This window comes from Molossus molossus, unplaced genomic scaffold, assembly GCF_014108415.1.
Source record: "Molossus molossus isolate mMolMol1 unplaced genomic scaffold, mMolMol1.p scaffold_m16_p_19, whole genome shotgun sequence".
Classification (NCBI taxonomy): domain Eukaryota; kingdom Metazoa; phylum Chordata; class Mammalia; order Chiroptera; family Molossidae; genus Molossus; species Molossus molossus.
This window is the reverse complement of record NW_023425354.1, coordinates 14,735,895-14,760,028: the sequence shown is the minus strand read 5'-3', so window position 1 is coordinate 14,760,028 and position 24,134 is coordinate 14,735,895. Positions and strand designations below refer to the sequence as shown.

Genomic DNA, 24,134 nt, shown 5'->3' with positions numbered 1-24,134 from the left:
GCGGCCCAGGAAAGGGGAGAGGACGAGGAGGCGGGGTGGAGGAGGGACTGAAGAGGAGGGGGAGAGGGAGACCGGAGGGGAGGGGACGCCGCGGCGAGGGGGCGGGGAGCCAAGGCGGAGTGGCAGCGCGCACCGAGGGGGAGCCGGCGGAGGCAAAGCGGGCTCCCGGCGGGCGAGAGCTGAACGGCGGCGGGACTGTCCTAGGAAGCGGAGAGGAGAGCCCGCCAGGCCGGGCCGGGCAGCGACAGAGGAGCCCGGCCGCTCACTGCGCCCGCCCGCCCGAGCCCGCACCGCCGCCCGCTCCTCTGGGATGTCCGGAGGACCCAGGCGTCCTGGACGGTGACCGAGCGAGCCCGAGGATGAGACGGCGTCCGCAGCTCCTGCTCGTCAAGGTAAGAGCGAGCCGGCCAGCCCTCGAGCGCTGCGCCCCCAGCCTGGGGCCGGTGCGGGACAGGAGTGGGCTGTAGGTGTGATGTGGGGATCACTGGGCAGAGCTGAGCGCAGGTCCGGGTACGGCCAAGGTTTGAGGGGCAGCCCAGATCCCTCTCCCCGGATCTTTGGAGCCGGCGTTGGGTGGGGGGTGGAGAACCCAGGTGAAACCAGAAATCGTAGTGGCGAAGCTGCCGGGATGCTGTCGGAGGCGGGGGTCCGCCCACCTGGGTAAGAGCTCTGTGCGGAGAAATCGCTCTCGGCTTTGGGAGTCTAAGCTCGAGTCCACCTCCTACCCCTCCCGCGCAGACCCAGGCGCCGGCACTGGAGGCTCAGGAGATGGGCTCTCCAGCAGCCCTCCCGCCCCAGCACCTTCTCATCCACTCCTCCACGCCGCCCGCTCCCGCCCAGCTCCAGGGAGCTCTTTCCCGCCCCTTCCCCTCCGCGGAAAGCCACAAGTCCGAGGAAATAACTGTCCCCTGTGCCTACGAGCCTTTGAGCAATATCGCAGCCTCTGGGGAGGAGCCGGTGCCTCCGGCGGTGGGTACAGTTCCTCCGCCGCGCGGGCCCACCGCAGGCTCGCTCTCCGAGGCTGTGCACTCGCGGTACCCGAGCTGCGCAGTCGCCCGCCCCGGCTTGCTCCTTCCCCGGGTCTGTCGACGCGATTCTGGCGCCCGGAGTTGAGGAAAGTCGCCAGACGCTAGTCCGGCGCCTGCCGGCTGAAGTTCGGGGACGATGGGGGGCTGCCTGCGGGCGGTGAGCGCAGGGGAAGGGCTAAGGGTCCACAGTCGGGCCCACGGCCAGTGTCAGCCGCCACCTCCCATTGCCCAGCGCTTTCCAAAGTGGTTCCGATTGCGGGGTGTGGGCACGTAAGCAGCAGACAGAGGGACAGGCGGGTGGGCCTCCGCGCCGCCGCCAGGAAGATTCCAAGGCTCTGGCCCCAACATCCGGACTTCGCAGGGTCGACGTTCTGAGCCAGCTTGACTGAGTTCAGTGCATTGAAAAGCGATTACATTCATAAGAATTGAATGGGGAGGGGAGGAGTTGACTTAATTTCATTTTCCGTCAGTTATTAAACCAATTGTATGTATACCAACTCATACAGTGGTTTGAGTGAAACCACCAAGATTTTTAAATTTAACTGCTGCTATTTCATCAATTGAGATGTTAGGAGTTATGGGCATCTCCATCATCTTCCTCCTCCCAAATATTTATAAGTGTGTGTGTGTGTGTGTGTGTGTGTGTGTGTGTGTTTCATGACTGAGGGTTGGTTCAATGGACTCCATACCCCCTTATGTCCAAGGACAGGGAGAGGGAGATAGGAAGAAAAACATCCAGAGAGGGCCAAGAGACGGCATTGAAGGGGAATATTTTCCAAAATGCTAGTGTGTACGGAGCTTTGGTCTAAATTCACAAATCAGTTAGATTAAATTCGATGTTTAAATGGATTCAAAAGATTAAACTGGTGAGGTTTTTTGGTTGGTTGTGGTTTTTTGTTTTTGTTTTGTTTTTTTAAGTTTACTTGGTAATAGGTAAATGTTCTTTCTTTGGCCTTTCTTAGAATCCTGTGCAAATCTCTGCTAAGAATTATCACGTTTTCCTAAAAGAAAAAAATATTTTTTTTCTGTTGTTGCCTGTGTGTTTTTCCTACTAGTGGTGAGATGATGGTAATGAACTCAGTAAGTGCTCAATAAATACAGAATGCGTGAGAGGCAGTAATGAATGAGCAACTAGTTAAATAATCACTTTTTTGAAAATGTATGTGCCATGTACAACTTACTGGATGTTGTCTAACCTGCTTTGCAAAAATTACTCATTTAGTCTTTATTACAGCCCTAGGAAGCAGGAATTATTACTGTGGCACAGAGAGGCTAAGTAACTTGGTAAAGGTCACACAACCAGTGAGTGATGGAGCCAGAATTCAAACCCAGGCACTGTGGCTCTAAGGTTTTGTTTTGCTAGCTTTTATCAGAAAATATTATAAGCTACTTAAGTATCATCCTCGACCTCTGCCAGATGAGAACTCAGGTAGTTTCATCAGTATGAAAGTATGAATCTAGGGGAGTTAATCCAAAATCCAGCTCTGTCCCCACCAAGTCAACCAGTGTTGGGAAAGAATCCACTCTGGGGCCCTGATTGTGGGCCTAGCACTGAGCTGGTTACAGAACTGGGGGAGAGTGTTGGGGCGAGAGCACATAAGTGGGAAAAGTGTGTGTGGGTGTGAGTATGCATGAGAGAATGTGTGTATGTGCATGAGAGGTGGTTGTGTGCGTGAATGAGGGAGAGATGATGTGTGTTTGTGGATGCGAAGGAGAAGACAGGTGAAATATTGTCTCTACCCCCAGGAGAGGGGCCATGGAGCACCTCTGAGTCACCTACCCTCCAGCTGAAGCTCCTCAAAGGGAGACCCCAGTGTAGCTCAAAAAATGTGAGTTCTGGTGAGTGTGAAGGGTTCAGAAGGGTGGGTTATTAAAAGAGAGTGAGTTTTGAGGAAGAAGCTGGTTTTATTGCTGTTGTCATTTTTTTTTTTTTTTATTGATTTTAGAGAGACAGAGGAAGGGAGAGGGAGAGATAGAAACACTGATGAGAGAGAGCATTGATTGGCTGCCTCCTGCATGCCCCCCACTGGGGATCGGGCCCACAACCTGGGTATGTGCCCCGACTGGGAATCGAACTGGCAACCTCTTAGTGCATAGGTTGATGCTCAACCACTGAACCACACTGGCTGGACAACTGTTGTCATTATTATAAAAGCAATCCAGCTACATTATACAAAATTTGGAATCCAGGGGAGAAAATTATTGCAACCTCACCCTCCTAACACAGCGATGTTACCATTTAAAAAATAATCCTTGCAGGCCCTTTTTCAAGTGCAGGTTTGGACACAGCTATGCCCATTGGACATGCCCTCTCACTTACTGTGTCACAGCCCAAGTCTGTCTCATGTTATTCCTGAGCTCCCAGAGGGAGATTGTCAACATCTGTGTATTCCCTGTGAATGGCTGTTCTTTGCATCTCTATTATCCGTGCACATTTGGGCCATTTCCAAACTGTTTCTTTGACAAGCTGGGTTGTGAGGGGAGCATTGGCAGGAGGGATGCCGAGGGGAAATACGTGAGCCTAGGGTGGGGCCATGGGCTTCAGCGACAACTGGCCTGGCTACCAGCAGAAGCAAAGTAGGAAAGGGGACCTGACAGCCAAGCCAAGCTGTTCCACTTTGGTATGGGCAGCCCTGGGAAGGGCATGACTTGGGTCGGTCCAGCTCTCAAGGAGGGTATAGATTTATGGAAAAGCAGGACACTGGCCCAGGGCCAGTGAGGACAAGCTCAAGGGGAAAATCCATGCCTCACTCTCTCTAACATTTGGCTCCTTGGAGAGCAGCAGCAGCCAGCAGGGTTCAGCTGCAAAGAAGAAGGAGTTTGGAGGGTCCAAGGTGCCCCTTGGCAGCACCCCACCTGCTCAAGTCAAGGGCCTGAGCCCTGGCCATGGTGTGGCCTAGAAGGAAGGTGTTAGGCACAGGGTTGATTGGTGCAGCTATTGGAGTGGGAAGACTAACAGCCGGGAGATGGCAAACCTGACTTTGGTCCGTTATGCCTCCAGTGGGCTGTGACTTCAGGTAGGTCTCTTTCTCTGTCCAAGCCACAGTTTGTAAACAGGGATATTAGACCTATTACCTTTCCATCTCTGTGAAAGGTCTGTTTCCAAACACTCCTTAGAGCCATGACCCCACGTGGGAAGAGTTGGGGGCAACAGATTCAATTCCCAGCCCTGTTCCTTCCCAGCTGGGGGACCTTGGGACTTGGCATTTGGACCTACATACCCCCTCTGAGCTTTAGTGCTCTCGGCTATGAAATGGGGGCAACACCTAATTCATAAAGTTGAGGTTAGGATGAAATGAATTAATACATGGAAAACGCTGGGGAACAGTGCCCGGTACTGAGTTTGCTTTCAGAAAAGTCGCAAGGTGGCTGATCTTCAGAGGAAATGAGATAAAGCAGAAAAAGCAACCGGCAGCTCCTGGTCACTCGGTCTACAGCATTTTCAGCTTTCACCCTTCACAGCAAGTGTTTGTTGACTAGATGGATGGCATTGCTGTTGCTCCCTCCAGTTTAGTGTTTATTGTGCAGTCGGAGCAGGCTCACTGCTGTTCCCAAGAAAAGCAGGTGTCATGCCAAACAGAGAAGGCTGAGATGCTAAAACCACCCTAGCAGAAATGTCATCTCTGATGCAGGAAAGACTAGCATTGCCCCTTAAGTCCACTGTGGTTATGGAAGGAAGGAGGAAAAGAGAAGGAGGGAGGGAGGGAGGGAAGGAGGGAGGGAGGGAGGGAGGGAAGGAAAGAAGGAAGGAAGGAAGGAAGGAAGGAAGGAAGGAAGGAAGGAAGGAAGGAAGGAAGGAAGGAAGGAAAAGAATAGAAGAAAGAAAAAAAAAGAAAAGAAAAGAAGGAAAGAAAAGAAAGAGCCAATGTAGCACCGGTGATTGGAGAATTCCCTGAGGGTGGAGCTTGGCTGGTGAAATTCCAACCCCTTTGTCTGCAGGAGAGCAGGTTGGTGGCTGTTGACCTGGAGCCTTTTGTGTTTCCTCCTCAGTGAAAAGAGGGGATGAGTGATGTCTCCCATCTCTGACTCTGCCCCAACTGCTCCTAGTACCAACAAAAGGAAGAGTGAGACCATTTTGGAGCTAAGGCCAAGTCGTGATTTTAGCTACCATGTTATATTCAAAGAATGACTTTGTTAGTGACAAATGACTCCTGTATACTTAGATTCTCGGGGGCTCCTATCAGCAGAGTCCCTTGGAAATAACACCGTCAGATCTTTTTTAAATGCTCATCTTTGGGCTTGTCCTTTTGGCCGGCCACCCCTCACCCCACCCAATGTGACAGTCGGCATCTTCTTGTACAGATGTAAACATCAGGTGCAGCAGATGTGGCTTGAATCCTGACTCTGCTATGAAGCTCTGGGCAAATTAAGTTATCACTCTGAACCTCAGTTTCGTCATCTGTAAAAGTGGGGGTGATAGGACCTACTTTAAGGAATAATCAGATTGACTTCATGAGGTGTCAGGTGTGAAATTAAGCACAACTACACTGTGTCCGGCACATAGTAACTGCTTAATAAATATTAGCTGTAGTAGTCACATAATAAATCTTACCAAGTTTTATCAATCCAAGGAAAACCATCTGAAGAGGAGTTGTGAGGGGATAGGAAGTGTAGAATCTCCTGCCTCAGGCCCTTTGACAGTCCCTGGGGAGAAAGGATAGAGCCCCATGCTCTCAGCTGAGTTCAAAGGTCAAAGGATTGAAATGCCTGCAGTTGGCCCTCTGAACATCTCTAACACGTGTGAACGTTTGACAATAAAAGAGAGACATGTAGGGAGGATAATACAAGACTGATGCAAATAATTATTTTGAAAACAACTAGCTGGATTCTATTAAGCAACAGATTATTATTTTTTATTGAATTTATTGGGGTGACATTGGTTCATAAAGTTATGTAGGTTTCAGGTGTACAATTCTATAACACATCATCTGTACACTGTATTGTGTGTTCACCACCCCAAGTCAGGTCTCCTTCCATCACCATTTACCCCCCCTTTACCCTCTCCCCCCTCCCCCACCCCCTTCCCCTCTGGTAATCACCATACAGTTGTCTGTGTGAGCAACAGATTACTAACCATTTTGTTTCAGAGTAAGTGGTGTCTGCTTCAACAAAACTGAGAGGCTGGAAGGCAGGAGGGGAGGGAGGGGACTCGGGGATACGGATGCACTTGGTTTTCTGTGGAGTGGGCGTGTCGAGATGCAGTTCTAGGAGATGGATCCCTGTACACGGAACACCCAGCTCAAATGCTGTAGCCAAATACTTTTTTTGGCGACTGTCACCCAGCAGCCATGAAACCATTTCTGGGATGTTTGTGGGTACTCTTTCCCCCCTATAAACACAGGCAATTTCACGATCCCACCCCTTGCCCTGCTGGACCTCCGGGAGCAGCCCCAGGGAGCTGTTTAGAGGCGAGGGTTGTGGCATCTGCCACCTTCCACCTGTTACCATCATTCCCAACCTCCTGCCAATCTGGCCATGAGCCAGGGCACCTAGGTCAGAGCCCAGGACAGAAACTGGCCAGACTGGTCCATCTGCTTCCCAGGCTGCAGAATGGGGGGTGGGGTTGTTCTAGGCTGACCTACTACAATTTGGAATCCACCCGTGGTGAGGCACAGTGGGATGCAGCTGAACCTTTAAGCGCTGGGAGGTCACAGCCTTTGGGAGGGTTGGGACAAGGTGTTGCTCAGTATCCCTGGTGGGTCCAGGGAGCCAGAGATGGAAGGAGCCTACCTGGGTGACCAGCTAGAGTGACAGATGGGTGCAGGAATTTTTTTTTTCCCATGTACAGTAGGGATTCTCCCCTAACCCCTTGATCCATGTTTCCCCAGCCTCCTCGGCAGGGGTGGTTTCCAGGGTTACCACCTGTTCCTAGAAGAACAGCAGCCCCACCACTGTGGGGACAGAGCTAGGTCGGGAGAAGGAAGGAAGCCTGGGGGTGAGGGTCCCGGCTGTGAGGCTCAGGAGGAAACCGGGTTCAGGAGGGGTTTGGCTACCCTGGAGAAGGGTTGAGGGAAAGTCCTGGGCTGTATACAACCCAGCTGTCACAGGTCCAGGCCCCTGCACTGGGAGCCCCTGACCCCATTGTCAGAAGCAAATGCCCAGCAGAGTGTCCATGGGTCTGCTCAGTGTGGAAGATTTTATTATGTAAGAGGTGGGCAGACAGACAGACAGTGCGAGGCAGACACACCGAGAGAGAAACTAAAGGTGATGCCGAGATGGAAACCACTGGCTAAGGTTGGAGGGGGGGGTGGAGGGTGCAAGGGGGGGGGGGAGAGAAAGAGAGAGAGAGAGAGAGAGAGAGAGAGAGAGAGAGAGAGAGAGAGAGAGAAATGGACCAGGACAGGAAGTTCTGGAGTGAAAAAGAGAGCAGGAGGGAGGGAGAAAAGTGAGAGCAAGAAAAAGACCTGTGTGTCTTTTTTGTTCATTCTTACTTTGAAATTTCTTCCTAGCACCCAGGAGACGTGTGTTCCTGGTTCTGAAGCCCAAGATGGCATTTCCTAGAACCGCCTCCCTCTCCATTTCTTACAAGAATCACCTTTCCTGCGCTGGCCAGTTTGGCTCAGCAGTTAGAGCGTCGGCCCCGGTCCAGAGAGACCTGGTTCGGTTCCCGCTAAGGGCATGTATCTCGGTTGCAGTTTGTCCCCGGCCCTGGTTGGGGTGGTGTGGGTGGCAACCACTCGATGTGTCTCTCTCGCATTGATCTCTCTCTCTCTCTCTCTCTCTCTCTCTCTCTCTTCCTCCCTCTCTCCCTCCTGCTCTATCTGAAGATAAATGCCAAAATGCCCTGGGGTGAGGATTTAAAAAAAAGAAAGAAAGAAAAAACGAAACACCTTCCCCATCCCTAACCTGCTGCCTGGGGCCTTCCTGGGCTGTCAGAGAGGAGAGAGTGGGCCCATGACTGGCTCAGCCCTCCATGGAGACATTTACTAACCAGACCCCACACGGAGCTGGCGTGGGGGCTGCTGATGCATGTCTGTGGGGAGGAGCGCCCCCTGAGCCCACATTCTCCCACCATCCCCTGGGCCAGGAAGATTCCCTTAACAACTGAAACAGGAGCCTGTGTCCCAGCACCCGGTCCAGTGCTCCACAGAGGGGGCAGTAGATGCTGAACGCAGCAGGGGGCCTCTCCCCGCTCCAGCTCGCTGCGAGCATCTGTCTGTGCGTGGAGGTGCTGCGGCGGCAGGGGACACAGCGATGACCAGCCAGACGGATAGATTCCTCTGCCTCTGCGAGTGCATTTCTGACTCAATGGCTTCTCTGTCGCGCTGTCCACACGCTTAGTAACGTTTAGTGATTCCAGTCCGGCCCCATGTTCCACCCCCAGCCCCCCCAGTACTGGGGGCTTGTAAAACCAAGGGCAGCATTTTGCTTCATAATGGTCAGAGGGCTGGTGGGAGACGTTGCCCCAGAGGGAGGCTTGGAGTTGGGCTGAGGACAAAGTGCAAGAACCTTCTCAGAACCTGGGGTCTTCAGAAAGCAGGTCGAGGGCACAGTGGGCTCCAAGCAGGGGCTGGGGAGAGGGCTGGTGGCAGCCGGGTTCCCACCGCTGCCCTGCCTGTGGGGCAGGCGAGCCAGGCAAGGCAGAGGCGGTCTCATTTCTGGCTCCCTCCGTGGGATCCTGTCTCTCAATCCACATCCAGCCCTCCAGCTACCTATGGGCTGGGAGGGGCAGCCTTTGGTGTCCTTCCATCCAGAGTGCTGGCTCCAAAGGCCTCCCCGGCCACTGCTGCCAGGCTGTCACTCGGGCCGCGCAGTGGCGGGTCGCGTGTGCACGCCTGAGCAGCAGGGGCCCCTGAGGAAGGAGCACTGTCCTTAAAAAGCCGAGTAGGTAGGACACCTGGGACTGGAGCCGGCTCTGCCACTTCCTGGCGAGGTGACCTTGGGCAAGTCCCACAGCCTCTCTGGCCTTGCTCCTTCCCTTGACGCGATGGAGAATAAAGGCGAGGAAATGCCCGCTGGCGAGGGGCCGGCCCCCCTGAAGCTCGGAGAGTGGGCCCTGCTGCTTTCACTGGTGAGGTCTCCCGCCGGCTCACTGCCCCCTCACACTCCTCCCCTTGACTCTGGGCCCAGCTTGCACTCCAGCCCTCCTCCCCCGTGGGGCCTTCCCTGACTCTCCAGCTGAAGTAGGGCCCCGCAAACCCGCTGTGGGGAAGGCTCTCGTGGATTCTTCCAATCTGTGGCAAATTGACAGGTGGCCCTACTGCAGGTGATGACACAGCCTGCACCACAGGACACACCTGGAGCGCTGGGCAACCTCTGAACTGGTCTAGACCCTGTTCAACGAGATGAGTCTATTAACAACACGCGTGGATGTCCCGGCAAGGACAAATCCATATCGACGTCTCCAAGAGCTTACTCGCAGTAACCAACAGTTTGCAGCCTGCCCCGCTGACCACTCTTTGAGCAGCATAAGCCTAAAGCCCTCTCTCTCTCTCTCTCTCTTTTTTTTTATCCTCACCCAAGGACATTTTTCCATTTTTTGTTCGGATATAGTGGGAGGGAGAGAGAGAGAGAAACATCGACATGAAAGTGACACATTGAGTGGCTGCCACCCGCACGACCAACCAGGGCCGGAGAGAAACTGCAACCGAGGTACATACCCTTAGCAGGAACCGAACCCGGGTCTCTCTGGACCACAGGCTGATGCTCTAACCACTGAGAAAACCGGCCAGGGCTAAAGCCCTCTCTTGAGACCAGAATTCATGGCCGGGATCCTTCTTGGTTCACTGTTCCCAGGAGGTCTGGCTGCAGGCCATGCTCTGCACCTCCTGCTGTGAGGACTCAGCGATGGAGAGGCTCTTTCTGGCCCCGGGGCCTGGGCTGGGCTGAAGCAGGAGGAACCGGGGCCAGGAGGGCAGCATCCTTGGTTTTCCTAGAGCCCCCCCCCCCCCCCCCGGCAGTTCTGGGTGGGCCCTTTCCACACCCTCCTTCTCACTCATCACCCTGCACCTGGTCACTGAGGTTGGAGAAGACTCAGGACACTCAGTGGTCCCAAGGCTCAGGTGAGACAAAGGTGGGCTCACCCCAAGACTCACAGGACTCAGCCCTGCATTGGTTCTAGCTCTTGTCCTCGCCAGAGATAAGGGACCCCGTCTTCTTCGGTGCTCCCAGACCAGCTCTGCCTCCTGCCCTGGGGACAGGCTGGCTGAGCCCCGCTTGCTGGCTCTAGGGAAAAGGCTGCCATGTGTACCCCAGGGGAGCTCAGCTGGCCAGGAGACATCATCCCCACCAGTCAGCCCCCCACCCTCAGACCGAGGCCACGGGGTGGCCACATGGCTGGCTCAAGGCCAACAGGGCTTTGCTAGGCAGTGAGATCCTGCCGTGAAGGCCCCTCTCTCTGTTCTCCCCATTCTTTCCAGGGTTCCCCTCCTCTTACCACCTTCCTTCTTCCTCTCCAGTTTCCACCATGGGCAGGTGGCGGTGTCTCCAGAGCTGGGAGGAAGCTGCAAAGCCCCCCAGCCCAGGCTCCCCCAGTCTCAGCACTATTGCCGTCAGGGGCTGGGCGGCTCTTCGGGTGGGGCTGGGCCATCATTGCAGGGTGCTGAGCACCGCCGCAGGCACGGCAACCGAAACATCTCCAGGCGTTGCCACACGTCCCCTGGGGGACAAAACTGCCCCTGGTCGACAACCACGGGCTGCTTCAGTTACCCTCCGTTCTGGTGACTCTTTAGAATCACCTGGAGAGCATTAAAAAACAGAGTCCCGCGCTTCTTAACCCAAATCTCTAAGGGGAAGCCTGGGACATGGCATTTTCTGTCTCCCAGATGCCAAGCGCTATCTGGAAACTTCTAATTTCATCCAATTCACTACTTTTACAGGCAAAGAAACAGCCAGGGCTTGTGGACAATTACACGGCTATTTCTAGTCTCTGCCCTAAATCTCCCTGCTCGGCGGGTTGGGTGGTCCAGCAGTCCCCTCGTGGCCCTGGAAGGGAATCGCTCCTCCAGGAGAAGCAGCCTCAAAACCCTCAGCCACAGGTGATCACTCTGCCTTCCCGGCCGCTTTGCATCCCCTTCAACTGCAGCTTCCAGAGGGCGGCCCTGTTCTGCCTGCACCCAAGTCCCCCCACTTACACCTGTCAGAGGGCCGGCTGAGGTGAACGTGGCACCCACGGGGCTGGTGTCCCCTTGAGCTGTCTCCACACACCTCAGCTCTGTCTCGCAGAGCAGCCGATGCCCCCTCAGGGATGGCTCCCCAGTCTCATACCCAGCCCCCAGCGGAGCAGCTCCCAGGGCAGGGGACAGGATCAGTCCCAGCCGGGCTCCACTCCTCTTCGAAAACCACACTCAGCCCTTCCTGCGTCCCCTGCCCGAATTCTGCCCACCCCCTAATTCCGCTGCCAGCTGTTGGGGAGCCAGGCTGCAGCCCTGAGCTAGAGGCCAAGGGGAAGAGAGAGCTGCACCCCCTCTTTGGGAGGCTCCGCGCTGGGTGGGGTGGAAAGGAGCCGGGCAGCTCGCAGGACTGGAACATCCGCACAGTGGGGAAACAGGAAGGCTCCGGCTTCTTGGGGCTGAGAAAAATGCAACGAGAAAACCACGGGGTCCGGCTCTGTGGCCAGTCTTCAGTAAAAGCTGGAATTTAGGGAAGGAAGGAAGGATGGAAGGAGGGAGGAGGGAGGGAAAGAAATGAAAAGAAGAGAAAGAGGGGAAATGGAGAGGCGGAGAGATGAAGACCAGGAGAGAGAAAGGTAAGCAGGAAAGAGTCAGGGAGGCCAAGGACGCACACACTATGAGAACATCTTAATGAGTAAATGTGAGCGAATCCTAACGAGAGGGGGAGAAGGTGCATGGGCGAGGGGAAGGAAGGGAGGCTCGCCTGGGGCAGGCGGTCGGCAGTGCCCCCGGGTACTGCCCACCCCTCCCAGCCCAGCAAGTCTGTATCACTGCCTGTCATGCCCGCGCCATCTCTGCTGCTGGCTGCTGGCCCCTGGAGACAGAGTGGTGGTGGAAAGTGGGTGCCTGGGTGGGGAGGGGACCAGTCACGAGCGCTTCTGGGGAGAAGGCCCAGCCGAGAGGGAAGCCGCTGGCACATAGCAGTGATCCCCACCACTTGTCACCGGCTTGCTCTGTGTTGGCCCCCAGGCTGCTTTAGCTGCACCATGTTGTTGAATCTCTCTAAGCGCTTTAAGATGTAAATACTTCATGCCTATTAGCCCCATTTACAGATGGGGAAATTGAGGCTCAGCGATGTTATATGATTTGCCCAAGATCGCACAGGGAGGAAGGCAGATAAAAGATTCCAGTGTGGGTCTCTCTGGCCCCAAAGTTAGCCTGAATTTCTACCCTCCCGTCAGCCTTGGCGCAGAACATGGTCAGACCTGGAAAGGAGCGTAGGGAACATACTGCCCTCCTCGTTTTACAAATGAGGAAACCACGGCAGGAGAGGGCAGAGGAGTGACTTGTCCGGGGTCACAGAGCAAGTTTGTGGGAGTCAGAACGGGGTCTCAGCCCTGTACTTCGAACCTCCGAACACTTTTCCCTTCGCCACAGCCTTCTGGAGTCCAAGGTGGGGCCCAGGGCAAGAGAGAGCTCCTGGTGGTCGGGACGGGGCGGGGGGCGGGGGGTGCAGGAAAATGGGGCTAGGAAGTGAGCCCATCAAATGTCCGGGTGGGAGTCATGATGGGACCCCTTGGTCAAAGCGGGCAGAAGTGAAAAGCCGTTCATTACTGGGTCAGCCATTTGTTTATCCATTCAACAAACATGCATGGGGCCTACTCTATGCCAGGCCCCAGTGAGCGTACAAAGATTGTCAAACACAGACCCTGCCCTTAGGGAGCTTATAACCCAACCATATAGTATATCTGGGACCCTGGCAGGGGTGTGTGTACAGCCCGGCGCTGGGGTCCCCAGGTCCTCCTGCTCCTCAGGGTGAAGCGGGCAGCCTGCTGCCTTCAGCTCTGCCAGGGAGCAGAGGGGTGAAGTAGCAGGGAGAGGGGGTGGGGAGGGGGCAGGGCCCAGCGAGAAGGCCTGGAGGAGCGATAACCTAGACATGCCCCCCTCCCTGAACTGTAGGCAGGAGATTTTCATTCCCATTTTTTCCTCTCTGCACAACAGTAATTTAAGTTAATTAAATGTAACAAATTATTTCTCATCTGCCTAGAATAATCTTTTACTGCTCACCCACTGGGGGGAAAAGCACAGGCTCTTTGCCTTGAGATGAGGTCAGGTTGTGGCTGTCATGGAAAGAAGCTGTCGGGGAGGAGCTGGCCGGCCGGGCAGGATGGACAGGAAGAGGGTACTCAGCGGGCAGGTGTCCTGGGCCGGCTGGCAAGAGGGCGGAGAAGAGGCACCCGGCATCATTGTCCTCTGTCCCAGTCTAGGTTCATCCTGGCTAGTGAGGCGGCACCCCTTCCCAAGGGTCCCAGCTCTGCTGTGACACAGCCTGTACTTCTAGCGCCCAGTGACACCTCCGCCTGTCACCTCTGTGCAGGGCAGAAACTGAACAATGACTTGTGGGCCCTGCCCTCCCCATGTCGTCATTCGTAACTCAGATATATCCTCTGTAGGCACAGACAGGTTTCAGAGAATTGATTGCTCGTGTTTTTGAAGAAATCATGATTTATGACCCCTCCTCTTTTTCATATTCAGATTTTCTTCTCTTGGCTTTGCTGAAAACAGGCTATACCTTGCAAGCCACATATCTAATAAGGGGTTAATATCCAAAATATAGAAGGAACTCACACAATTGAATACCCTCCCCCCAATACCCCAAATAATCCAATTGAAAAACGAACAAAGGACCTGAGTAGACATTTTTCCAAAGAAGACATTCAAACGGCCCACAGGGCCGTGGACAGGTGCACGTCACTAACCATCGGGAAAATGCAAATCCACACCACTGTGAGATATCATCTGTTAGGATGACTGTTATAAAAAATCCAAGTGATAAGTGCTGGCGAGGATGTGGAGAAATGAAAACCCTTGTGCGCTGTGGGTGGGGATGTAAACTGGTGCAGACAGTATGGAAAACAGTATAGAGGTTCCTCAAAAAAGTTAAAAATAGCCCTGGCCAGTTTGGCTCAGCGGAAGAGCATCAGCCCTCAAACCAATGAGTCTCAGGTTCGATTCCGGTCAAGGGCATGTACCTGGGTTGCGATTTGTCCCCGGCCCTGGTTGAGGTCATGCGGGAGGCAACCACTCGATGTGTCCCTTTCACGTTGATGTTTTTCTCGCTCTCTCCTCCCTCTCTCCCTTCCTTCCACTCTCTCTGGACAAAAATGGAAAAATGTCCTCGGATGGGGATAAAAAGAAAATTAAAAATAAAACTTTCCTATAATCCAGCAATTCTACTTCTGGGTATGTATCCAAAGGAAACAAAATCACTATCTCGAAGAGATGTCTATATACCCATATTTATTGCAGCATTATATACATTAGCCAAGACATGGAAATAACCTGTGTCCACTGGTGGATGGATGGGTAAGGAAAATGTGGTATATATACAATGGAATATTACTCAGCCATAAAAAAAAAATGGAATCTTGCCATTTGCAACAACATGGATGGACCTTTAGGGCATTATGCTAAGTGAAATAAGGCAAACAGAGAAAGACAAGCCCTATATGTATGATCTCTTATATGTGGAATCTAAAAAAGTGAACTCAGAAGCAGAGAACAGACTGGGCACTGCAGGTGGAGGGGAGGGCAGGCGGGAATGGGCGGAAGTGGTGGGAAAGCAGTCTTTCCGTTGTCAGAGGAAGACGTTTGGGGGAGGTCTGTACACCACAGTGACTGCAGTTGACAATACTGTGTTCCATATTTGAAAGTCGCTAAGAGTAAATATTGCTCCTTGAATGTAGAATCCCAGTCTAGCAAGAGTCTTGATTGAAATCACTAAATCGAATGGTTTAAAAAACAAAACAACTTTCCTTTTAAGCTGGAAAAAAAAAAAAATTCCTTCCCACTGGACTCTGGAAAGCTTACAGAGAAGGCAGAACAGTCACTGGATGGGGGATGGGGAGGGCTGGGTGCAGCCTGCAGCCCCTCCCCCACCTGTGGGAAGCCTGCTGTGCTTCGAACCTCCGTAACTGAGGACGATTCTGAGGCCCACAGTGACCAAGCTGTAACCACCACATGGACACTTATAGGGGACTTAAATTTCAGAAAGCATGTTACTCCCGTTTTCCCGCCAGTGTCCCCTGTCCCTGTGATACAGGGGAGAAAGACCTCATTGCCCAGAAGGGCCAGTTAACTCCCCCGAAGTCACGGTCAGTGGCAGCACTGGACTCAGAACTGGCCAAGGGGCAGGAATCTCGCTGAGGAATTACTCTCAAATCTTGCAGCTGCGGCTCGGAGGACCAGCTCCTTCCCTGGCCCCAGAGGTTTTCCCGGGGCCCCGGGTTCTCCTAAACTGAGCATCGGAGCAGTTGTGAAGGGGAGGGGAGAGCAGGCCCCCTTCTCCTGGCTCCTCGTGAACTTCCAGGAGGTGGGGGAAGCCCCCTACCCCCCAACTCCCGTGCCTCCGGGCCACCCCTCTTTTCCCTTCAGAACCCTCCCTGAAAGGTTAATTAGCAAATCATCCCATCAAGGGAAATTGCACTTTGTGCCTTAAAGACCAAACTGAGCTTCAGCAATGTAGTTATTTATGGTCTCTAATAAGCATTTTCTGGATGTGATTAACCTTTACGCCAAAGTCACACAGGGATTTGGGATGGCAGCTTCAATTCCAGCCACGCTCTGCGCCGGCCTAGGGGTGGGAGCAAGGGCAGCAGCTGGAGCAGGCGCTGACAGACGGTGGCCCTCCCACCTCACCTTCTGGGTGGGCTCCCGCACCCACCTCTGCCCACCCCTTCTTCCCATGTCCTGTCTCGACCTGGGCCATCCCCCTTCTCCATCTTTCAAGCCTGGATTGCCTGCTTACTGGACGCTAGTCCTCACTCAGCAGCTAAAAACAGTTCCATGACCTTGAGCAATTCAACTATAAACCCTATAAAACGGGGAGCATGAGACGTACCCCATGCGCCCTCTGCAGTGCCCCTTGGTGAAGGCTTTATTCTGGGCCTGGGGCTGCCAGGCCGGCATGCAGAGGGAGGCATTACCCAGTGAGTGAGCCCAGCCCTGCACCAGCTTCAGGTCCCCGATGCCATTGCTGGGACCCGGGAAACCTGACAAAGTCCCGAAGACTTGGTTTGTCGGAAAGTGTTCTGAAAGGACTGATGTTGGAGGGGAGGAGCAGGTGGAGGGATCCAAGAAGGTGGCAGTCCCAGGTCAAACCTGGTTTGCTGTCAGAGAGGCTGAAGGGTCCGGTTTGGTGAGGCCCAGGCCTTGATGGGACCCCACTTGCCATATGCTCCGGCCATATTTTGGGGGCGGTAGGCCTCTTTGAGAAGTGGAGGATGGCCCTGGCCGGTTTGGCTCAGCGGTTAGAGCGTCGACCTGCGGTCCGGAGAGACCCGGGTTCGGTTCCCACTAAGGGCACGTACCTCGGTTGCAGTTTGTCCCCGGCCCTGGTCGGTCGTGCGGGTGGCAGCCACTCGATGTGTTCCTTTCACATCGATGTTTCCCTCTCTCTCTCTCTCTGTTCCTCTCTCTCCTTCCCACTCTACCTGAACAAAAAAATGGGAAAATGTCCTCGGGTGAGGATAAGAAAAAAAAAGAAAAAAAAGAGAGAAGTGGAGGATGATGCTGTGCGCCGTCCGCAGGAAAGTGGCTGTCATTACACACAACTTGTGCATTTACTACAGGGTTTCGTGCCATCCCCACCCCCACCCCACCCCCACCCCACCCCCCACCTCCAGTAAGAAAGCTCAGCTTTGGAAGGAGACAGACAGCATCCTTGAAACTTCGGGGCGTTCCCCCACAGTGCTGTAATTGCCTCTTGATGGAGATTGAAAATTGCAGTTGATGTTGAAAAGGAGATGAACGTGCGGTGGGAGGAGATGCCCAGGAAAACGCCAGGGTTTGCACGGGAGTGATTCAGGGATAAGCCAGAGCCTTTCAAAGCTTCCGCAGAGCAAGAGGCGGCACAGACACAGATTCTGCCCAGAGCTGACCTTTCCCGAGAGGAAAGGTTGGTTCAGGAATTTTAAGAAGCCTTTTTCTTTGCATAATGCAAAGCCAGCCCTCTCTTGGTCGAAAATGACTTTGTGAACCATCATATCCAAGGAGACATGAGGGTCAGGGACAGGCTGGCCCTCTGCTCCGTGGCATTTGGTTTGGTTTCTTGATGAATCTGGGTTGCTCTTTTCCTCAATGAACCCCAGGATGTTAAGATGTGAGGCGAAGGCATTGTGGCTGGGGTATTTGCCGTCTAATTAGAACCCTGGGGTGTAAGTGCATAGTACTGAGGCTGTTTCATGCATCTCGGACTAGTTTCGGGTCTCTGTTTGCTGGTGTCATGAGCACCAGGGTCCAACGCATGTACAGAAGGGACGTGGGCACATTGATGGGGTGACTGAATCGCTCTGCTTTGGAGGGTCAAGGGGAAGGGCAATGGAACTGGCTTCTGAGGCCTGCATTGTTCACCAGGTGCAGGGCGGGCCAGGGTGAGGCGGGGCAAAGCACCTCAGAGCACAGGTGCGCAGACACCAGCCGGATCCACGTCCTGATAAACAAGGCAACGGGAACAGAAGGTGGTGTGCCTCCAACGGGGGTCTGAAGACTGAAGCGTGATCAGAAGGCTAGTGGTGGGAGGGTAGGCAGCACGACTGACATTTTGGAACAGGGCGTTTCCAGTTTCTTTCATTTGCCTGTGACTGAGCTGGCTCTTGGTGCCCCACTTCCATCCTCTGTGCGTGTGTGCGTGTGTTAGGAGGTGGCAGAGGCGGGGTGGGGCGACAAGCTGGGGGCAGGGAGTCCTAGTCTCCTTCTAGAAGGAGCCTCTGGCCATCGCAGCTGAGCAGCTCCTCTCTGGGGACAGGGCAGAGCGAGGTCCCTGCTAACTGCTGAGCTGAGCAGTGCAGGTTTGTCCGCGGGGATTTGCTCTCTGCTTTGCTAGCAAGAGCCACAGGCTGGCTTAGTGGCCTCCTCTTCTCTCCGCTTCTGCGTTTTCATTTGGAAAATGAGGGTAAATATATTTCGCCTTCTCTCTGGTGACTGCGAAGTTTAATTACTGATTAGTAAAGAGTTGGAAGCTCTGTGGGGCCAGAGAGTTGAATGGGTTTGTTGAGGAGCGAGAAGGCTAACCCCAGCGCCATCTGCTGAGCTTCCGGAGTACTGGGCACAGAGTGGGGTGCAGGGGTGGGGTGTGCTCGGGAGCTTGGCCCAGGCAGCGGGGAGACCCATGATGTGACAGAAGGAGTGTGTCAGAGAGTGGATAATCAACAAGTCCACAAAGGACTCAGGCAGGGCACCGAGGGGACAATGTACACGAATTGTCAGGGTCAAGGGGGGCTTCCTGAAGGAGGTGGGGGCAGGACAGGCTCTGACCAGAGTGGGGAGCACTGGATTCCACCTGGCAATGCAGGAGAGGAGAGAGGGGAGCAGAGCCTGCCTGTGTGGGAAGGAGCAGGTGCCAGGAAAAGTGGGTGGCCCTGGGGAGGGCAGAGGGGGACAGGTAGGAGAGGACATTTGAGACAGGTGAGAGTAGAAAGTTCGCCTCTGGAAGAGGGCACATCGGTTTGCATCTAAGGACGGGGAAGGTCCTGAGGTCCAGAGGGGTGAGTGGGGAGGAGTCTGGAGGAAGGGGAGGACGTACAGCCTTGGGGCCGGTGGACGGGGGATGGTAGGGTCCAGCTTGGGCAGAAGGCACCTGAGCAGGGCAGGGCTGGGACTAGGGTGAGGCCTGTGTGCAGCCAGACCCTGCCCAGGCTCTTCACACTAGCCCTGTGCTCAGGCAGGACTCACACAAGCTCCTACCTCTCCCCAAGTCTCATTTTCCCTGTGAAAATCACAGGGCCTGACACCTCATGACTTCAATAAAAACCGGAGAGGAAACTGAGGCAGAGAGCAGTCAAGCACCCTGTCCATGACAACACAGTGAAACGGGTCGGGCGCCAGGTCTCTATGACTCTAAATCCAGGGAGGTGACCTCAAGGAAGGAGACGGGTGATTGAGGGGGTTGCTGCAGCAGGGGCAGCCCTGCGGGTGTGGGGCCTCACTCCTCTCCAGTGGGCTGAACTGGAGTCAGAGGCACGGCCCCCTGGGGAATGCAAGGGTAGAGGTTCTCCCTGGAACTGGGCAGCTGTCTTTCCAGACACATTTATTCCTCACCTCTCCGGGCCCTAATTTTCTCATCTGCTAAAAGGGGCAGCCCCACCAGCCCCAGGGAGAAGTAAATGCCATCGCGGCTGTGAAAAGGCCTGATGAAGGGGGAGGCGCAAGCGTGGTGGGGCTCGCTCATTAGCTGGGCTGGGCTGAGGGCCAAGCAGCCTCCTTGGCAGGGAGGGTGCGAGGGAAGGAAGGTGGGAGGGAGGGAGGGTCAGTACTCAGGGTGCTGGGACACCGCTGGGCCATGCTTGGGATCCCATGTAGATGGAGGCACCTTCCTTAGACAGATCGTTTATTTGGGGGTCTTTCTTCTCATTGGGGGCCCCCAGTCCTCAGGGAGAAAATTCGCCTGTCCCGAGAATCTGGGCCCCTGCTCTTCTAGCCCCCTCTCCAGGCCTCTCAAGAGCGAGGGACAGGGCAGGGGCGGAGGGGAGGTTGAAGGTGGCGGTGGGGGTCTGGGCAGAGACAGGGAAGAGGGGAAGGGAGGGAAGCAAGAAGCTGCAGGCCAGACTGCTCATGGCAGGCTAACCGTGTCCCTCGCCCCCTGTGCCCACAGGCCCTTCTCCTCCTGGGGCTGAACCCCATCTCTGCCTTCCTCCAGAACCAGCACTGTGACAGCCAGTCCCCAGCCAACAACATCTCTGGTGAGTACCCTGCTCTGCTCCTGCAAGGGTCCAGGTCACCACACCCCCACGAGGTGTCAGGATTCTCACACAGAGCCACGCCCTGAGGCAGGGACCGCAGAGCCCTCTCCAGGGTCGAAGCAGTTCCTCTCCGTGGACAGAGGCGGTGTTGAGGACCCTGGAATTGTGGTGGGAAAGAGCTGTGCACAGGTAAAAGGCCTGCCATGGGCACAAGGGGGGCATGTGGCAAGTGTGCTGAGTAGTTACCTGCCCTGTTTTGGGGTGGGCAACAGGGGAAGCCACCCCAGCCCTTGCTGCTGCGACAGTCACCAGAGCCGGGGCTGAGCTGCTCCGGCGTCAGGTGGAGAAAGGCTGCTGTTCTAGCGGAGGGAGCTGGCTGCCAGGTGCTGTCAGAGGTACCTGAGATGTGTGAACCCGGTTTTCACAATGACTTCTGAGGTGGGTGCTGCACCCTCATTTTACACATAGGGACACGGAGCACAGAGCAAAGCTAGTGAGTCCTGGAGCCAGGATTTGAGCCCGGGCAGCCTGGCTTCCAGGTACGTCTTCAGTATCAAGCTCGACCCCGCCTCAGTGAAGATGCTGCCTGGCTGCAAATGTGACTGATACTTGTATCACTTCCTTTGTTTACAAAGGGCTTTTGAATAATGGTCTTATTTCACGTTCAGGAGAGTTCAAGATCCATTTGTACAGATGAGGGAACTAAGGCACAGGAGAATTATGTGGGAAATTTAGGTCTTTGGCTTTGCCATGTCAAGGCTGTGCCCTTTTAACTTCGGGGGTGACCCCTGAGCCCTCACCATGGCCCCTTTAATCAGGGTCCTGGGGATGCTCCTGCTAGCCAGGAGGGAGGGCCCTTGTACCTGGTCTTAAGAGGCTCGGTCTTTGGTGATTTATTTTCCTCTTCAGGTCTCTCCTCAATTCAATCCAACTCATTAATTGAGCACCTACTGGGCGCCAGGCCCTAAGCAAGGCACTGGGGGAGTACAGTCTGACCCAGGAGTCCAGTCCACCGGCACATGTACGATGAGGCAGAGCACCAGGCGTGTGCTGGAGGAGAAGCAGACCCAGGGTGCTAGCAGGAAGGCCAGGCCTCCGCTTCTGAAGCTGGGCCCGTGGCGAGAGGAGGCTTCCACAGCTCAGAGCCACTGCCCTGGCCTGCTGTCTTCGCAGGAGGGCCTGGGCTGGGGAAGGGAATGGGCACTGGACCCGGAGACGGTTGATTGGTCTCCAAGCCCGCAGTGCTGCTCGGTCTTGTCCTGGCTGGGGGTGGAGCACAGGGATGGGCATGCCTGTGAGCCCCACTTTGCTCAGGGGTGAAGTTAGGGAGGATGACATCTGCCTCCAGGATCCATTTTGATTACACGCACTGAGTTTTACGGTGATATCCCGCAAACTGGAGCGCCACGCCGCTACCGAGTGTTTTCTTATTGTTGGTGACATCCGTGGGCTTTTAAGTGCTTAGCGTGCAGCTGGGCTGAGGGGAGAGCAGTGCTCACCGCAGTGCAGGTGGCAGGGGCGTTACATCAGGACTCTATGGCTCCAGGAAGGCTTCCTGAAGGAGGAGGTTTCAAGGTGAGTCTCTGAGAGACTCCGAGCATAGACTGGCTGAGAAGACCCCATGCTCTGAGCCAAAGCCAGAGTTGACTGAGGACAAGCAGGTGGCTTTGGTGGAAGTTCGGGGAGGAGTACGGAAGGAAGAGCAGTAAGTCTGGAGGGGTGCTGGGAGCTGGGAGCTCCTGGCTGCAAAGTTGGCTAAGCTAGGTGACTGGGAACAGGCAAGTTCTTGAGCAAGAGTCTAGAGTGCTAACGGAGAGACACGGGGAAGGAGCACCTTGCTCAGAGGCTGAGCCCAGCATGAAAGGCCCTGCCGCAGCCGCCCATGCGCTGGGGCCAGGTCAGGCTCCATTAATTTGCTTGTGTTCAGGAGTGAGGGACCTCCCTGAGCCATTGCAGGTATCACCTGTCCTTGGAGGCAACAGGCCGTGATGAATGTCATTCATTCCCCGATGATTTGTACTCTGTGCCATTACCCCCAGCTTGGCCCAGCCTGCCTGGCTTCATGGCACACAATCCATCACCCTCTACAATGGCCTCTGATAATGCACCATTTGTCTTCCAACGCCAAGACCTACTCAGACCAATGGGCACTGGTAGACAGATGGTGAGGGTGGGTGGAGGGACTGGGACAGATGGATGGATGTCTGGCCGGGCAGCTGGCACTGAGCCAGGGCCTTTGGGGGGCTTCTCACATGCCAGGAACATGGAGAGGGTGGGTCCCCAAGGCCATCATGTGGCAGACATAGCAACTCATAAAATCATGTCATGAATATGACAATGCCAGAAAGTAATAGAATTATTGACTAATGACATCAGAGACAAATGGAATCATACTCTTGACAAGAACCTAAGACTATCAGTTCCCATCCCCCATCTGAAGGCCATGAATGATAATAATTAATGAGAGCGAATGTTTATTTTGTGCCCACTAAGTGTAGACACCATTCTAAGTGCTCTAACCTCATTTCATCCTCACAACGGTATAGTCAGGAAGCACGTGTACCCTCATTTTACAGAAGGGGAGCCTAGGGCTCAGAGAGGTGTAGTAACTTGCCCAAGCACGTACAGTTACTAACCGGAGACTCTAAGGCTTGAAGCAAGTGGGCCTGATTCTAGACTTTACCACCACTGTGTTGTGTGGCTGCCCAGAGAGCTATGGTGCCCAGGCCCAGCATGGTCAATCATCCTGGGGTGCAGAGTCTCCCCTGCAACTTCCCAGACCCGTACTAGGTTTGCACGTGGCCCCTAATTTTCCTCCAGACCTTCTGTGTGCCTGGCACTGTGCTAGGAATGGAGAATGCACAAATGCAGAGCCCACAGACCCACAGGACAGGAGCCCACCATTTCATCTTCCCAGTAGCTAGCTCAGGAGGTATTGGGAATGAATGAGTGAATAAACGGACAACCTACTGAGGAAGGTATGATGGTATCTTTAAATTAGATATATGTAAAGTACCCATCACACGGTCAGCCCTCAGTAAACGTTACTTGCTTCCCACTGCCTCTTTGGCTGCCCCCACTCCCTTTATTGGCACAAAATGTGGTGGAATAGAAAGAGCCCTGGGTTTAGAGTAAAAAACACAGGACTATGTGTCTTGGTTCTTTCACTCATTGACTCACGACCTTGGGCAAGTCACTTCCATGGGCCTCAGTTTTCTCATCTGTTAAAAGGGGATAATGGCATTGCAGGGTGGATGGGGCTCAAACAAAATATATGAAGAAAAGCTCGGAAAAAGCAGAACATGGTTCATAATATTACCCCTCCCTTCCCATGGCCACATGCCTCCAGCGACCCTCTCTTCCAGGCTCGGCGGTGATCTTGCCCACGACAGACTGAAATCGCAGCCTGCTCTCCTCACTCCCCTGACCCCACCTCCACCCTGTGCAGCAATTCACGGGTGTTGGCGGCGGCACCGCGCCAGGGCTTGGCTCGCCCCAGACGCCTGGCCTGCCCTCTCTTCACAGCCATTAAGCCCCAGTCCAGATTTCTTTCTCTTTCGATTAAGCCACTTGGCTTCAAGGCCTCTGCCCGAGCCCTGGTTTTCATGAACACCCTAGGAATAGCTTTGATTAGAAGGAAGTCAGCACATGGTGTGCTGCTGGCGCTGCCCTGTGTCCAGCGGGGAAAGGACGCCAGACTAACCCAGGGCTGTTTCCTGAGAGGCTGGGGACAACTACGCTGGGGAGGAGATGGCAGGTGGGCCCCAGCCAGGGCCTGGCAGCTGCTGATGCCCAGATCTAAAGAGACCGCCCCCACATGGTTCATGGCTCTCCCTGGCTCTTCCGTGCATTCTCTTCCCGTAGTGCGGGGCACACTGGGTCTCGATAAGACCACGGTGCCAGTCTTATGCAGGAGAGAGGCATCAAAAAGCAGACGAAGAAGGGTAAGCTTCAGGAGGGGTGCCAGGGCTGCCCTCAGCCCAGCCCCTCCACCCTCCAGAAGTATTACTGTCTTCAACTCTGCTCCGACACTCCGCTCCAAATGCTCCTTAATTAAGGGCAAATATTTGGAAGGGGAATTTGATATCCACTTTCTTTTTTGTTCTTTATTGATTTTTTTTTTTGAGAGAGAGAGAGAGAAATATCGATGAGAGAGAGCATCGATGGGCCACCTCTGGCGTGCTCCCCACTGGGACTGGGCCCACAACCTGGGCATGCGCCCTGACCGGGAATCGAACCCGCGACCTCTTGGTGCATGGGTCGATGCTCAACCAGTGAGCCACATTGCCAGGCGACATCCACTTTCTAATTTGGCT

General features: G+C 54.5%; 1 protein-coding gene across 3 annotated transcripts in view; it reads left to right on the top strand.

Moving 5' to 3' along the window:
• The first annotated feature begins 240 nt into the window (after nt 1-240).
• Nucleotides 241-24,134, top strand: part of CRHR1 (corticotropin releasing hormone receptor 1) — a 40,360-nt gene continuing 16,466 nt past the window's right edge. For all 3 annotated transcript variants that reach the window (XM_036268367.1, XM_036268366.1, XM_036268365.1), the window contains exons 1-2: nt 241-392; nt 19,731-19,818. In XM_036268367.1, coding sequence (XP_036124260.1) covers nt 360-392; nt 19,731-19,818 — 121 coding nt within the window. In that variant the 5' untranslated portion in view covers nt 241-359. The remainder of the gene's footprint in view (nt 393-19,730; nt 19,819-24,134) is intronic.